This window comes from Trifolium pratense, linkage group LG3, assembly GCF_020283565.1.
Source record: "Trifolium pratense cultivar HEN17-A07 linkage group LG3, ARS_RC_1.1, whole genome shotgun sequence".
NCBI lineage: Eukaryota > Viridiplantae > Streptophyta > Magnoliopsida > Fabales > Fabaceae > Trifolium > Trifolium pratense.
Window position 1 is genome coordinate 51,775,790 of NC_060061.1, and position 16,290 is coordinate 51,792,079.

The following is a 16,290-nucleotide window of genomic DNA, read 5'->3' on the forward strand; positions in this document are numbered from 1 at the left end:
ATTATTAATGTTGTTTTGTGTATGTCAACTCTTCATGCTGATGCAATGAGAGTTAGTTGCTGAAGATCAGTATTGTTTCAATTTTAATTAATTCAAAGGCTTCCCTATTAGATAATAACTTATTGTGTCTTTTATGTTTCTAAGTTAGTATTCTACTCTTTTAGGTTTTGCTATATATTCTTTATTGTTAAACATTCCCGTATGATTCTTTGAAAATGATGTTAAGGTATAAACTACAACAACAAGATGATGCCAATGATGTACTTATCAAAGTCTTATTAAACATTAAGGATCATATAGAATCAGTGAAGACTTTGTTTATAGAATTCCATTTGAAACATCAACGATTGAATTGGTCTGTGGTGTATAAATTAAATAGATTATCTCAATCAATACAAATATAGTTGTAATTTAAAATTCATATTACAACTTCCTTATCCCACGATCCTTCATCTTCATTCTCTCCCAAACCCTAGCATAAACCTGCGATGGAATGACGCAATGAACCCAATGTAGAGGGATTGTCGGACATTGTCATAACCGTAACTCAATTAAGAAGACAAGTGTTTAAGAAATTTAACAAATTAATAAGTTAAGTGTTGTGTGGTCAGACATCAGAGGATAGGAATTAAGCACTTTGGACTTCAACTCTAGGATATTTTTATTGTGACTTCCAAGCCAATATTCATCTCTCCAATTATCCAGTTTCTATGTGATCATCATTTCAAGTAGCAATATACACAATGATTGGGAGGAATTGACTATTGTTTTTTCCTCTTTATGATCAGAAAGCAAGAAAGTCATAGTCAAAGGTTCCTGCAAAATATCAACACCAGTAGACTATGAATGAGAAGAACAAGCCAAGACAACCAGTCACGAACTCGGTTTCTCTTTCGCCAAGTATGACTAATATAAACTTGTTTATTTTTTCTGCACCAACTGTGAAATAATGATGTGTATATAGCTTTGAAAAAGCAATGGCCTCTCCAAGTTACATGTATATCCAACCATACAATTACATGAGAATCTTGAAAGAAAAAAAAAACCAAAATAAACTACACTGCAAATCACAAAATTAGATAGCTTCAACTTCAATAAACATATTCTATAATCTATCTTTATACTTGCCAAAACCAAATTTTAGCACATATTTAACAGATCCGTGTCAGTGTCAAGTACAGTGGGATTCTATCGGGCCTCTAACAATGACATTGTAGCTTCATTTATTGAAAATTCTGTGCTATTCTTATGATTTCTTCCTGCGTAGAACCCGGGTTCACTTGGTTCGGGGAGTAACTTTTCACCCTTTAACATAAAGACCACAGATGACATGTTAGGCCTATTTTCTGGTTGCTGTTGTACACACAATAGACCCACATGAATAAATCTTATTATTTCTGAATATATGGCCTCATCATAGAATATGTTGGCTATTAACTCCTCTGGCCTATCTTCAATCCAGAGTCTCCATGCCTAAATTGATATCAAATTTACAGCGAGAGTAAGCTAAATTTCGATTCATGTAATGATAATGTATAAAGCTTCAAGGTGACTGAAATACTGAAAGAAAAAAAATATAATAAATAAGGTTCAATCATCGTTTTCTTGTAGCCAACACTTATAAGCAGGATTTTTATTTACATATATTCTATAGAAATTTATTTTAATCCAGGTATCTGTGCAGTTTACTTTCAAGTTTCAATTATTCCTCATGATGTGAATTAATATTCATTTTGAATTTCTTACCTTCCAGAAGATATATTGAGAGAAAAAAAATTGAGAATTCAAAACTTACATGCCCAAGAAGGTCTAGGCGATGTCGAGGGTCACAAAATCCGCTATTCTTTTTGCCGCTAATTATCTCAAGAACAACGACTCCAAAGCTAAAAACATCAGATTTTATTGAGAAAGATCCATGCACGGCATATTCTGGAGGCATATATCCACTGCAAGAAAAAACATTGCAGTGAGTTAAAAATATATATTAAAAAGAGTTGTGACTTGAGATATTTCTCCATATTGTACATAGTTTATGTATAGTCTATCTTTAAAGGACTAGAATGAATACAGTCTACATATTACAATATGAACAAATATCCCCCAAAGACTAAAACCAAAATTGAAATAAATGTAAGTCAAAATTACTGTGTTCCCGTCACTGTATTTGTATTTGCCTCAGCTTGGTCTCCCATAAATGATCTGGCTAAACCAAAATCTGATATCTTCGGGATCATATTAATATCAAGAAGAATATTGCTTATTTTGACATCTCTATGTATGATTCTTAGTGTAGAATCTTGATGGAGATAGAGCAGCCCCCGAGCAATCCCATCGATAATTTCCAAGCGCTTAGTCCAATCTAGTAGTTTGCTTCGTGTAGTATCTAACAAATGACACATTCTTAAGTTAGCATGAGAAATACAATTTGGCAAGAAAAAAATTGAGATCAATAAATTTCGTTGGTGCGAGTTCAAACCAAAAATAAAGTAATCCAAGCTTCTGTTGGGCAAGAATTCGTAGATCAACAACTTTTCATCTTGTTGAATAGAACAACCAATAAGTTTTGCAAGATTGCGGTGTTGAAGTGTTGCCATCAACTTTACTTCATTTTTGAACTCTTCAACTCCTTGTCCTGATGTTTTAGACAGCCTCTTAACAGCAATCTCTTGGCCATCTACCATTATGCCCTAGTAATATTTTTGGAAATTTGAATACTTATAGTTATACTACTTTCTGAAATAAGGAGATAAATTAACACTTTAACCAAGATTTTACCTTGTACACCGGTCCAAAACCACCTTCGCCTAACTTGTTTTTGTTAGAGAAGTTATTTGTTGCCTTTGTGATGGCCGAAAAATCAAATATCGTTACCAAGTCACCATCTCCCTTCTCCTTATACGTCCAGTTAAATAACTTTTTTATATACCCTGAAGTAACAATTTCAGTGGTTATATGTTAAAAAGTAAAGGGACACATCAATCAAATTTCAGAATACATTGTAAGTTGTAACTACTTCTGTTTGCAACACCATTTGAGTACTACATAAACAAATCATAACCTTTTCAGACTTGGCTTACCAAGCTTCTTTCTGTATATTGATGTGACTGTTGAGGCAAAATCCACTCTTGATGTTTTAAAGATTACAAACATCTTTAATTATATTTTAAATGATTCTGATCATTTTGTTATCTAACAAGTGCTTTTGAGTGGCATAAGATTAAATAGATTCTAACAAACCACTTGCAAAGTAAAAATCCTGCAAAGCTGTTTCAAGACCATTCTAAGAACATTCTTAGCAGACAGACTGCAGTTTTGACAATAAGCACGTTTTGGAATAAGTGCTTTCTGGTTTTTCAAGTCAACTAAGAACAAAACAAATAAGCACTTTACAATGGATTTATGGACCAAATCACTACAGGAGATAATCTCTTTTGGGATCAACAACATGTGATGGAATTTAAGTATATGCTTTCCTAGTCACATATCATGAAGAAAACCATGAGCTTGATCAATTGTGGTATTGGCCAACCAATGAATACATCTGATATAATATCATGGACCAATCACAAAGGAACAACCAGATTTAAACTATGAGTTGTATTGTACTTATGCAAAAGTACACAAGTGGAACATTCTTCAATGTGGTGTCATAGAAGTACATTTTTGTCTTATATCCTCATGTACTATTCCAGCTGGTTTTATTCTCAAGCTAAGGCTACTACTGATCAGCCCTTAGAGCTATTTAACAGCTGCACACCACAAAGAAGGAAGGATGAAGGTTCATCACTTTGGCTGGTGCAGTCAAGACTGTTTCAAGACTGATGCAAGACTGATCCTGCACACAGTTTTTCAAAACCATTTCCAACTGTCATAAGTCCTTTTCTGAGCTTCCAAACGGCTATATCTGATACATGACAGTGGAAGGAAGTAAGAAACAACTCATATGTACTTGGTAACAGCTCACACATATTTGGATCTTATGGATCAAAGCCAAAAGGAAATCAAGACTGTTCCAAGACTGAACAGAGAATCTGCACATTATGCAGAAGTTGTCTGCTGCATATAGAGCACTGAGTAACAGCTCTATTTTACTCTCTAACTGATATACTTGAAGGCCAAGCTTCAATCTCAAGCAAGCATCTATAAAAGGCAATCAAGTCCAAGGGAAAGAGCAAGAGTTTTCAAGCAATTCAAGTGATATAAATCTCATTCAATCTCTTTAGCTCATAGTCCTTTTTGAAGTCACTCTTTTGTAACATAATCTGAGTACCAATCTCTTTAGAGTGCTTTCATCTAAGCTTCACTTTTATAGTGAGTCTGAAATTAAGCTTAGAAACAAATCATCTATATTGTAATTGCTCAAGTCAATACGTGACTATTGATTGAGTGTTGATTGGTCAAGTTGACTAGGAAAGTTCAAAGCTCTAGGAGCTTTGGTAAGTTGTTGATCTTAGGTCAAGATCAAGGTGAATGTGTAAGTCTTGGATCTGTAACATTTAAGTGATTCTAGTGGACAAACTCACAGGTGGTGGGGACTGGACGTAACCCAAAGATTAGGGGTGAACCAGGATAACTCTTTGTGTTTATCTTCTTTCCCTTAACCTTTTATTTTCTGCATCTGTTTTTACACAGCACAGATCATTCTTAGAACGATCTCACTGAGCACAAAATTAATTTTATTACTAACCATTTATTTTGTGACTTAAGTTAAATTTTAAAAAGGTTCACAATTCAAACCCCCCCTTCCTTGTGAAAAACTTTGCTACTTCAGTGACCAATACAAGAACAGTTAGTCCTATGATCAATGCAATAACTCCTGCAAGAATCCCAGCACGCTTGAAGTTCCTCTTATTCTTTCTATGATCTGACAATTGAAGTAAATGTCAGTCAACAGGCAGGTATAGAAGCTTGTTAAAAAGAAGGAAAAAGGCGTCTATAGAGAACAACACAACTTCCATTAGGAATTTATTCATGATCAACGGTTCTTAGAAATAGCTCAGGTATAAACTTAAAAGTGAAAAGAGTATGTTTTATTGTCACATAATTTCAAGTATTCAACAGTTGTTAGAAATAATATAAAACCATTGATGTGGTCCTATCCTAACAGCTTAAGCTTTTGGGATAATCGGTTATTTGACATGGTATCAGAGCCTCTATGACTAAGTGGTCTAGAGTTCGATCCCCGCTCCCCTCACTTTCTAATTAAAAAGTGGAATTTAAGCATATGGTAGGTGGGCCTATGCATTATCCACGCTTCAAGCCCAAGTGGGCTCTTGCGTGAGGGGGCGTGTTAGAAATAATATAAAACCATTGATGTGGCCCTATCCTAACAGCTTAAGCTTTTGGGATAATCGGTTATTTGACAACAGTGCTTAATAATATCAATACAAATGCTGAAATATATAAATTTGTGCAATTTATCTAACTGAAAAGACAAAAGATATAATAGGATATGAAAATACCAAGTTCTGAAGATGCCAACCGTATGTAAATTTCTTGTCCTTGATCTGGATGTATTCTCATGTCCACAATGTTGTTAAACCAAAGTAAGCAACCACTCCCACCATCACTGATATCTAAACTTGCATATGCTGTGCAAGAACAGTTTTTCAAACACGTTGTCTTACATTCCTCAAGTGTCATGCTCTTGTCAAACCATGATGTTGATGTATCTGGCAACTTCATGTTTGTGTATGGTAAAAATCCATCTCCATGGAGACAATTTAAATCTGTTTTCCTTACACACCCATCAGACCAATTTGATGACTCCCACTTTGGTTGAAATTTTGGCATGAAACCTTCCAAGCATTCACATATTGGAAAGCCATTAATATTGCAGTTAGAGTTGATACCACACAAGGCATAAACATCGCACTGATCTGTAGGACGAGAAGATATAGACTCCCAAATTTGTGTCCTATCTGACCATATAAAACGTTGTGAAGTTCCATATGGATCTAGCACCATTCTAGTAATAATTGAATTGTTCAGACTTTCATATTGATAAGAGAATTCTTTATCTGTGAACACTACTGAGAAATTCAAGATTCTATGCTTTCTTAACCAAGAAACACCAGTAAAAAGAATTCCATTCCATGATCCTCCTCTATACAGAATTGTTGCTCCCTTTGCAGTAACCTGTTGAGGATAACCATGTGTATCTATCCTATATGAAAACTCGCCTGCAGCAGGATCTTCGGGGCTTCTCCAAGATGTGAGATACCTATATGGACCAGTAACTAAATTAGTTTTCAGCTGCATTCCAGCAAGGAAAGTGTTACCGGGATAATCAAAACTTTCCCACAAAAAGTTCTCAGTGTTGTTTGCAACTTTCAGAACAAGATTTCCTGAATTCAAAAGTTGAACAACTGGTTTCACTCCAACTCTTGATGAATTGGAATTCCAGATAATGCCTTTGGAGCCATCAATAATAACAAGACTTCCTTGATCAGTAAGTTTCATCATTGCTGTTGAGTTTTGTACTGGTGTGTCTCTATTAGCAACCCACACAATAGTCCTTGGTGATATGCTCTTGTACCATATACCAAAGTATTGGCGTTGTGGATCTCCAAAATTGAAAAATCCTGCTTCAAAGGTTCCAGCTGCAGAAACAAGGGTATCATTGTATTGTATAAACTGATTTGTAGTAAGAGTGTGCTGAATACAATAAGTAGGCATGGAGCAAAAGAAGAAAGTACACACAATTAGCACTAGCACCTTATTATGGTTCTCCATTGTGTTTGTGTTTGTTTGTCCTCACCATTTTCATTTTATCAAATTCCAAATTCAGTTGAGACGGCTAAGTCCAAGTCTTCCCCTTTGCTTACACACCATTAGCACCTTATTATTGTTTTTTAGTGTGTGTGTCAACTCTTCTTGCTGAAGCAATGAGAGAAGAATATTAGATTTGTTTGACTTTTAGCATAACCATTTTGAAAGTCACACAAATGAATGGTTGTGATGTGCTGAAAGTGTAAAACTTTATCACATCACTTTATACACCGACAATGCACGAAATTAACAATAAAAATTTAATTTGCCCGCCATACTTCCCCTATAGGCCGTTATGTCATCGATTGTATCTATAGGATTTGATTGGGGTTTTCCCACTTGTGGGATTGAGAACCGAGACTTTTATTGTGGGACAGACACCACTCATAGCCGCTCCAAGCAAGGTGGCCAAAGTGTCATGCAGAGCAATGTTGTCTCTCCTAACAAGGTCTATGGAAGTAGTTTTTAAGAGGATTAGTTTTTATCGGGGGCAACTTATCGTCCACTTGTCTTTCATTTATGTGTAATTATCTTGTTGCGGCTTGTTTATATATATATATGGGGAGGGATCAAATTACACCGGTGGGGAGGGATCAATATTAACAGTATTTCATAAAAACACATAAACCATTAATTTTAACTAATCTTAAAAAACATATCAAACGATTTTAGATTTTTATAAAACTTAACATGGATGATCTACATGATATAAACTTTCAATCCAACAGTGGATTTTGTAAAATTTGTAGCGTTATTGAATGGTGTAACATGTGTAATTTGATCTCTCCCCTATATATATATATATATATATATATATATATATATATATATATATATATATATATATATATATGAAAATTATTGAGTCAAAGTCTTCCCCATATGATTCTTTGAAAATGATGTAAGGTACAAACAACAACATTGATGTAGTACTCACTACATATTAAAGTCTTATTAAACGGTTTATTTTATTCCATTTATCAAAGGATTGAATTAGTCTGTGGTGTATAAAATAAATAAATGGGTTCTCAATGAATACAAATATATAATTGTAATTTTAAAACTTACTTACCCCACAATCCTTGATCTCCATTCTCTCCCAAAGAGACGGCACTATCGCCGCCGACATCAAAATATTCCGAGCGGTGGAATGAAGATGTGGAGCCATTATTCGTTCCTATTCAATATAGTTACGTTCGTATTTTGTTCTTTCTTTTCATTCTACGCCACATATACACTTTGCTATTTTATTTTATTTTTCAAATAGTCCAGTGACTAGAAATTATATCCTTAATGTGGATAAATGAGATAACTGGAGTACGAACCTTAATATTTTATAAATAAATTTTACCTTTCTAGGTTCACGATGAGACAGAATACAATTTAAAACTGGAAAACCGTAGACTATGAATGAGCAAAACAAGCCACGCCAACCGGTCACTAGCTAACTCAAGTATGACCAATATAAACTTATTTATTCTTTCTGCACCAACTGTGAAAAAATCTACCAATCACAAGAATTAACTACTCTACAAGTCACAAAATCAGATATAGCTACAACTTCAACAAGAATATTCTATAATCTATCTTTGTACTTGCCAAAACCAAATTTTAGCACATTTAATTTAACAGATCCATATCAGTGTCACGCACAGTGTCATTCTATCGGGCCTCTAACAATGAGATTGTAGCTTCATTTATTGAAAAATCTGTACCATTCTTATTATGTCTTCCTGAGTAGAACCCGGGTTCACTTGGTTCAGGGAGTAACTTTTCACCCTTTAACATAAAGACCACAGATGACATGTTAGGCCTATTTTCCGGTTGCTGTTGTACACACAATAGACCCACATGAATAAATCTTATTATTTCTGAATATATGGCCTCATCATATAATATGTCAGCTATTAACTCCTCTGGCTTTTCTTCAATCCATAGTCTCCATGCCTAAAATGACATAAAAAATACAGCAAAAGTAAGCTCGATCCTTACTCAATTTTCAATTCATGTAATATAATGCATAGAGCTTCAAGGTGGCTGAAATACTGAATCAAAAAATATAGTAATAATTAAGGTTCTACAATCCTCGTGACGTGAATTAGTATTCATTTAGAATTTCATACCTTGCAGAAGATATATTGAGGAAAAAAAGGACCAGGAAAACAGCTATAATATTAAATACATGCCCAAGATAGAGAAACACTGAGAATTCAAAACTTACATGCCCAAGAAGGTCTAGACGGTGTCGAGGGTCACAAAATCCGCTATTCTTTTTACCGCTAATTATCTCAAGAACAACGACTCCGAAGCTAAAAACATCCGATTTTATTGAGAAAGATCCATGCACTGCATATTCTGGAGGCATGTATCCACTGCAAGAAAAAACATTGAAGTTAGTTAAAAGAAAATATTAAAAGGGGTTCCAATTTGAGATGTCTCCATATTGTACATAGTCCATGTATCGTCACTATTTTAAGGACTAAAATGAATAGGGCCTACATATTCCAATATGAACAAATATCACCAAAGACTAGAACAAAAACTAGGTTTTCCAAATTTTAGGAAATCAAACTGACAAAATTTCCATAAAAACCAAAACAGAAACCAATGAATATTACAAGGACAAAAAAAAATTCGCCAAAGACTAAAATCCTTTTAGCCTTCAAATGAAATAAATGTAACTCAAACTCACTGTGTTCCTGTCACTGTGTTTGTATTTGCCTCAGCTTGGTCTCCCATAAATGATCTGGCTAAACCAAAATCTGATATCTTCGGGACCATGTCAATATCAAGAAGAATATTGCTTATTTTGACATCTCTGTGTATGATTCTTAGTGTAGAATCTTGATGGAGATAGAGCAGCCCTCGAGCAATCCCATCGATAATTTCCAAGCGCTTAGTCCAATCTAGTAATTTGCTTCGTGTAGTATCTAACAAATGAAATATTCTTAAATTAGCATGAGAACTAGATTTTGGCAAGAAAAAAATTGAGATAAATAAATTTGGTTGGTGCAAAAGTTCAACCAAATATAAAGTAATCCAAGCTCCGGTTGGGCAAGAATTCGTAGATTAACAACTTTTCATCTTGTTTAATAGAACAACCAATAAGTTTTGCAAGATTACGGTGTTGAAGTGTTGCCATCAACTTTACTTCATTTTTGAATTCCTCAATTCCTTGTATTGATGTTTTAGAAAGCCTCTTAACAGCAATCTCTTTGCCATCTACCATTACGCCCTAGTAATATTTTTGGAAATTTTAGTACTTATAGTTATAGTACTTGCTGAAATGAGAGGATAAATTAACATGGTAACCATGATTTTACCTTGTACACTGGTCCAAAACCACCTTCTCCTAACTTGTTTCTGTTAGAGAAGTTATTTGTTGCATTTGTGATGGACAAAAAATTAAATATCGTTACTAAGTCACCATCTTCATTTTGCTTCTTGTACTTCCATTTAAATATCTTTTTTATATACCCTGAAGTAACAATTTCAGTGGTTATATGTTAAAAAGTAAAGGGACACAGCAATCAAATTTCGGAAAACATTGTAAGTTGTAACTAATTCTGTTTGCAACAATATTGGAGAACTATATAAGCAAATCATAAATATTTGAGATGTACTTATCATAAGCTTTTCAGAATTGGCTTACCAAGCTTCTTTCTGTATACTGATGTTACCAATACAAGAACGGCTATTCCTATAACCAATGCAATAACTCCAGCAAGAATCCCAGCACGCTTAAAGTTTCTCATATTCTTTTTATGATCTGACGGTTGGAATAAACGTAAGTCAACAAGCAGGTAAAACGTCAGTCAACAAGAAGGAAAAACGAATCTACAGAGAACTGCACAACTTCCATTTGGAAGTTGATTCATAATCAACTGTTCTTAGAAATAGGTTAGGTATATACCAATAAGTGAAGAGTATGTTTTATCGTCACATAATTTCATGTTTTCAACGGTGCTTAAAAATATCAAGACAAATGGTGAAATATATAAATTTGTGCAATATATTTAACTGAAAAGGCGAATGATGCAATAGGAAATGAAAATACCAAATTCTGAAGATGCCAGCCGTATGTAAATGTCTTGTCCTTGGTCTTGATGTATTCTCATGTCCACAATGTTGTCAAACCAAAGTAAGCAGCCACTCCTACCAGCTCTGACATCTAAATTTGCATATGCAGTGCAAGAACATTTTTTCAAACACATTGTCTTACATTCCTCAAGGGTCATGCTCTTGTCAAACCACGATGCTGATGTATCTGGCAATTTCATGTTTCTGTATGGTAAAAATCCATCTCCATGGAGACAATTTAAATGTGTTTTCCTTACACACCCATCAGACCAATTTGATGACTCCCACTTTGGTTGAAATTTTGGCATGAAACCAACCAAGCATTCACATATTGGAAATCCATTGATATTGCAGTTAGAGTTAATACCACACAAGGCATAATCATCACACTGGTCTGCAGGACGAGAAGAAGTAGGCTCCCAAATTTGTGTCCTATCTGACCATATAAAACGTTGTGAAGTTCCGTATGGATCTAGCACTTTTCTAGTAATAATTGAAATGTTCAGACTTTTGTATTGATAAGAGAGTTCTTTGTCAGTGATCACTAAAGAGAAATTCAAGATTCTCTGCTTTCTTAGCCAAGAAGAACCACTGAAAAGAATTCCATTCCATGATCCTCCTCTATACAGAATTGTTGCTCCCTTTGCAGTAACCAGTTGAGGAAAACCATGTGTATCTATCCTATACGAATACTCACCTTCAGCAGGATCTTCAGGGTTTCTCCAAGATGTGAGATATCTATATGGACCAGTAACTAAATTACTTTTCAGTTGCATTCCAGCAAGGAAAGTGTCACCGGGATAATCAAAACTTTCCCAAAAAAAGTTTTGAGTGCTGTTTGCATCTTTTAGAACAAGATTTCCAGAATCCAAAAGCTTAACAACTGGTTTCACTCCAATTCTTGATGAATTGGAGTTCCAGATAACTCCTTTGGAGCCATCAAGAATAACAAGACTTCCTTGATCGGTAAGTTTCATCATTGCAGTTGAATTTTGTGCTGGCGTGTTTCTATTGGCTACCCACACATAAGTCCGTGGAGATATGTTGTTGTACCATATACCAAAGTATTGTCGCTGTGGATCTCCGAAGTTGAAAAATCCTGCTTTGAAAGTTCCATCTGCAGAAACAAGGGTATCATTGTATTGTATAAACTGATTTGTAGCGAGAGTGTGCTGAATACTGTAAGTAGGCATGGAGCAAAAGAAGAAAATACACACAATTAGCATTAGCACCTTATTATGGTTCTCCATTGTTTTTGTGTATGTTTGTCCACACCATTTTCATTTTATCAAAATTCCAAATTTCGTTGAGACCACGGCTAAGTCCAAGTCTTCCCATTTGCTTTCCCACCATTAGCACCTTCCTATTGTTGTTTAGTGTCAGACTATTCTTGCAGTTGCTGATGCAATGAAAAGTTTGTTTTTGTCTATTTCTTTCTCTTGTCTTCTCATGCATTAAAAAAAAAAATAGATTTGTTTGACTTTTGGTATAACCACTTTTAAAGTCACCCAAATGAATGGTTGTGATGTGCTGACAGTGTAAAATTTTATCACTTTATACACTGGCAGTGCATGAAAACAATTTATTTTTTTTAACTTGGCCGCCATCCACGATATCTATAGGACTTGATTGGGGTTTCCCCTATAGGCTGTTATGCCATCCACCATATCTACAAGACTTGATTGGGGTTCCCCCACTTGTAGGATTGAGAACCGAGACTTTTATTGTGGAATCACTCATAGCAATTTTAAGCAAGTGATCAAAGATGAAAAGACGTATTGTGACAATTAACATGTTTTTATGTCAATTAACATGTTTTTATATCATTTGTGTTTATCCTCTTGACTTCTTAGCAATTGTACAAACAAATCAAAGTTTTAGAATATCTATGAATGTAATTTTTATAAGATGATTAGTTTTTGTCATTTAAACTGGATTAGTGGTGACTTATTGCCCTCTTATTATTTATTCTTATGTAATTATTATATAGAGAGTATATGAAAATTATTGGGTCAAAGTCTTCCCCAAACGATTTTTTGAAAATGATGTAAAAAAACACCAACAACATGCCAATGATGTATGTAGTACTACATATTAAAGTCTTAATAAACGGTTTATTTTATTCCAATTGAATCATCAAGGACTGAATTGGTCCATGGTGTACTACATATATAATTTGGGTCATTTCTAGGCATGCCTCATGCCCTTTTTATCTATAACAATATTCAAAGGATAAGGGAGTTTGGGTTGGTTTTTTTTTTGTCAATTTTGTCCTTCACTATCATTTGAAATAATACTTAACAATAATACCAACAATATTCTTGATATTTTTAATAGCAATAATTTTTTTTATTAACAAACTCATAATAACATAAGACATTTTTTTTGACATAAACACAAGCAGGCACGGAACGCGCTTAGTGGCCCGCTAGTGTCAATAAATTTCCTTTTGTTGTTCATGTTAAGAAGTCCCCATATCGGATGTGAATTGGTCCGTACATAAATTATAAGTAAAAAAATATTCCTGCAAAACCAGCTTATAAGACGAGTCTTATATATTACCGACTCACTTTGATATACCATCAAAACCCAACTTGTAAGATACTTTGATACCTAACCTCAAAAAAAAAAAAAAACTTTGATACCTTCAATCACTATCATAAATAAATTTTAATTTTTTTAGATTTATTGAATAATTTTTTTATACAGAATAAATCTATTATTCAATAAACTTACTTACCTCATAAGCTTTCATCTTCATTCTCTCCCAGAGAAGCGGCACCATCACCGCCGACATCAAAATATTCGGAGCAGTGGAACGAAGCAACGAACCAAATTGAAGAAGAAGATGCGGAGCCATTATTTGTTCATATTGAATTCCGTAAGGTTCTTCAGCGATGATCCTATTTCTCACTGTAACCATAATTGTAAACCGTTTTTCGTGAAAACGATCTCGTTCAAACAAGTGTGCTGCTTTCTTTTTTTCTTTTTTTTTTATGAAATGAAGGTATAAGGTAGCAAAAGTTGCATGATACTCCCTGCGTTCCTATGAGAATTGGGGATTTCAATTTTAGAGTTTATAAGAAGATTGAGGTAAACAAAATACATAGGTTTATGGAATTTTGAGGTGCATTTGGATGTAATTTGTTATTGGGTAAGGAAGAAGACGACGAAGATGATGATGGAAATCATGAACATTATAAGATTTTTTTGTTTTTAAAATTTTTAATAAAAAAATTATTAAAAGAAAGATTAGATTATTCTATGTGGCTAGCCACTTCATCATATTTTCAATAAAAAAATGAAAGAAATGACCAATTCGTGACCATTTATAAAGATACAAGATTTGTATGTGACAAAAAAAATAAAAAATCTCATGTGTAATTTTGTTCTTATTTAATTACTCTTAATTTAACTAACTTACTTATTTATAATATTCTCTCACATATTAAATAAAGGCATAAGTGAAATTAAACATTTAAAACATTTGAAAATTGGTCAAAGTTTCTCATAAAAATAACCAATTTTTTTTCTCAAAGCGTTCCTTATAAAAAGGACCGGATGGAGTATTTAAGTTTAAAAAAGTGAAGAAAAGTTAATTGAGATGTCAAAATTGAGAAAAATTGAGAAAAAATAAATTGAGAGATCCATTCTCGTATTTTTCAGATTTATAAATAAGTTTTTGTATACATAATAATAATAATATTACAAAAAAAATCTCACAAAAAATAAAAATCCTCGTGAGTCTAGTTCAATTGGTAAGGACATCACATTTTATATGCAATAGTCTGAGTTCGAACCTCAAACATCTGACTTATCCACTTTAACGGTGAAATTTACTGACAAAAAATTGATTATTTTTCGTAACTATATGTTTAATACATTATAGAAATCTATTATTGCAAAAGTTTTATTTTTATTTAACTGAATTAAATATAAGTTTCGGAAAGAACTTTATCAAAAAACACTGCTAGAAGAAAAATTAGCTTGAGTGTCATCAATTTGTGTTTTTAAGTCATCCTCAATTCTTAGCCATTGATTATATAAGCAATTGTTTGAATGGTAGGATCATTTATTTTCCCATCATGGGAAAATTAATGGGCCTTCCCACCGTAACCTGCACCTTTAATCGAGGGTTAAATACTTGGGTAAATTTAGCTTTTATAATCGTGACATATATGGTTATTTTATGTGGTGGATTGTTGCTTTATGTATTAATGAATATATAATTTGATTTCTTTTGGAATATTGACTTAGCAAAGTAATATGATTCATTAATACATGAAATAATATGATTATTTCAAAGATGCTTAACATATGAAGTGGAAAAAATTTGTTGATGTTTTTTTATGGTAAAAAGATTTTGACCATAGTATGTAATTTCAATTTCAGTGTCGCCTTCTTTCATTGCATAATATTTTCTCAATTTATTCCAACCTCTTTAGTTAATAAAGGATGAGAATAGTCTCCATTGAACATGATTCTATGATATTTTCCTTGCTCATCTCGTAACTTCCAAGTATCTTTGAAATCATGGTTGTGAAGTTGCTTAAAGAAATTTGGATCGATTTCTCCGTATGGCTATTAAATAAATTAAGTAAAAAAAAATATTAACTTGAAAGGAAAAATTAGAAACTTATAATGGAATATTAAATAAGAAAATTTCTAACCTCATTTGGAACATGTAAAGTTAAGAAAGATCCAATAGGTTGACCTTGAAGAACAAAGGTGGCAATTTATCAGTTTTTTTTTCAAAGTTAAATTAGATCTTGTATGTAAGATGTTGAAAAATATTACTATATTTTAATAAATAATCAACTACATTTCTCATGTTGCTTCACTCCTCCGTTCGCCGGTGATGAGGACGCCGTTTCTTTGCAGCTGCCGTAGGTTTATAATGAAGATGAAAGATTCTGTGGTAAGTTTTAAAATTAATTTTTGAAATTACAATTATATTTTTACTGTTTGAAAATCCATTTATTAATGATCACTGTATATTTTTGAAGTCTCTACAATGTATTGTACACGCTCATGAGAAATTGTTTCTAGTATGAATAATAGTGGCTGGTGTTGTTTCAATTCGAATAACCCATTTCACAGGCAACTCTTAAACAAACTTGAATAACACTTTACTTTGTACCTTACATCACAGGTTTCTTGTTGTTGTTATTTGGACCTTACATCATTTTCAAGTAGGACATCAGGAGGACTTAGTCTTAAATTAATTTCAGACAGATAATGTTGTCGATGACGAATGGGAATGGCGGTCATGCTAACCAGTGTCCTTAAGACATTGTTTAAGGAATTAAACCTATGTTTGGTATCACTGTGGGTATGTCATAAATCACGGTGGATCGTTGTGATTCTGGCATACTCACGGTGATGCCAAACAAACATTAAAAGAGGTAACTTTTTCATAGAAAGTGATGTACATATGAC

The 16,290-nt window shown here is 33.4% G+C and overlaps 1 protein-coding gene across 1 annotated transcript; it reads right to left on the reverse strand.

Annotated features, from left to right (window-relative positions):
* Positions 1–354: 354 nt before the first annotated feature.
* On the reverse strand, positions 355–14,060 carry LOC123915366. Its single transcript, XM_045966493.1, has 17 exons — positions 13,592–14,060; positions 10,829–12,214; positions 10,424–10,540; positions 10,095–10,249; positions 9,796–10,006; positions 9,464–9,701; positions 8,993–9,143; positions 8,437–8,718; positions 8,123–8,126; positions 5,463–6,755; positions 4,776–4,864; positions 3,069–3,105; positions 2,776–2,927; positions 2,477–2,687; positions 2,146–2,383; positions 1,796–1,946; positions 355–1,473 (listed from the first exon to the last, which is right to left on the reverse strand). Exons 2-17 carry the CDS (start codon positions 12,099–12,101, stop codon positions 1,189–1,191), a joined length of 4,887 nt encoding a protein of 1,628 aa, XP_045822449.1. The 5' UTR covers positions 12,102–12,214; positions 13,592–14,060; the 3' UTR covers positions 355–1,188.
* Between the last annotated feature and the right edge of the window lie 2,230 nt (positions 14,061–16,290).

Coding starts and splice junctions, on each gene's coding strand:
- LOC123915366 (XM_045966493.1), bottom strand. CDS start 12,101: ATGGAGAACCATAATAAGGTGCTAATGCTAATTGTGTGTATTTTCTTC. Junction 10,541..10,828: donor GCTGGCATCTTCAGAATTTG/GTATTTTCATTT, acceptor TCCAACCGTCAG/ATCATAAAAAGAATATGAGA. Junction 1,474..1,795: donor GCCTAGACCTTCTTGGGCAT/GTAAGTTTTGAA, acceptor ATATCAATTTAG/GCATGGAGACTCTGGATTGA.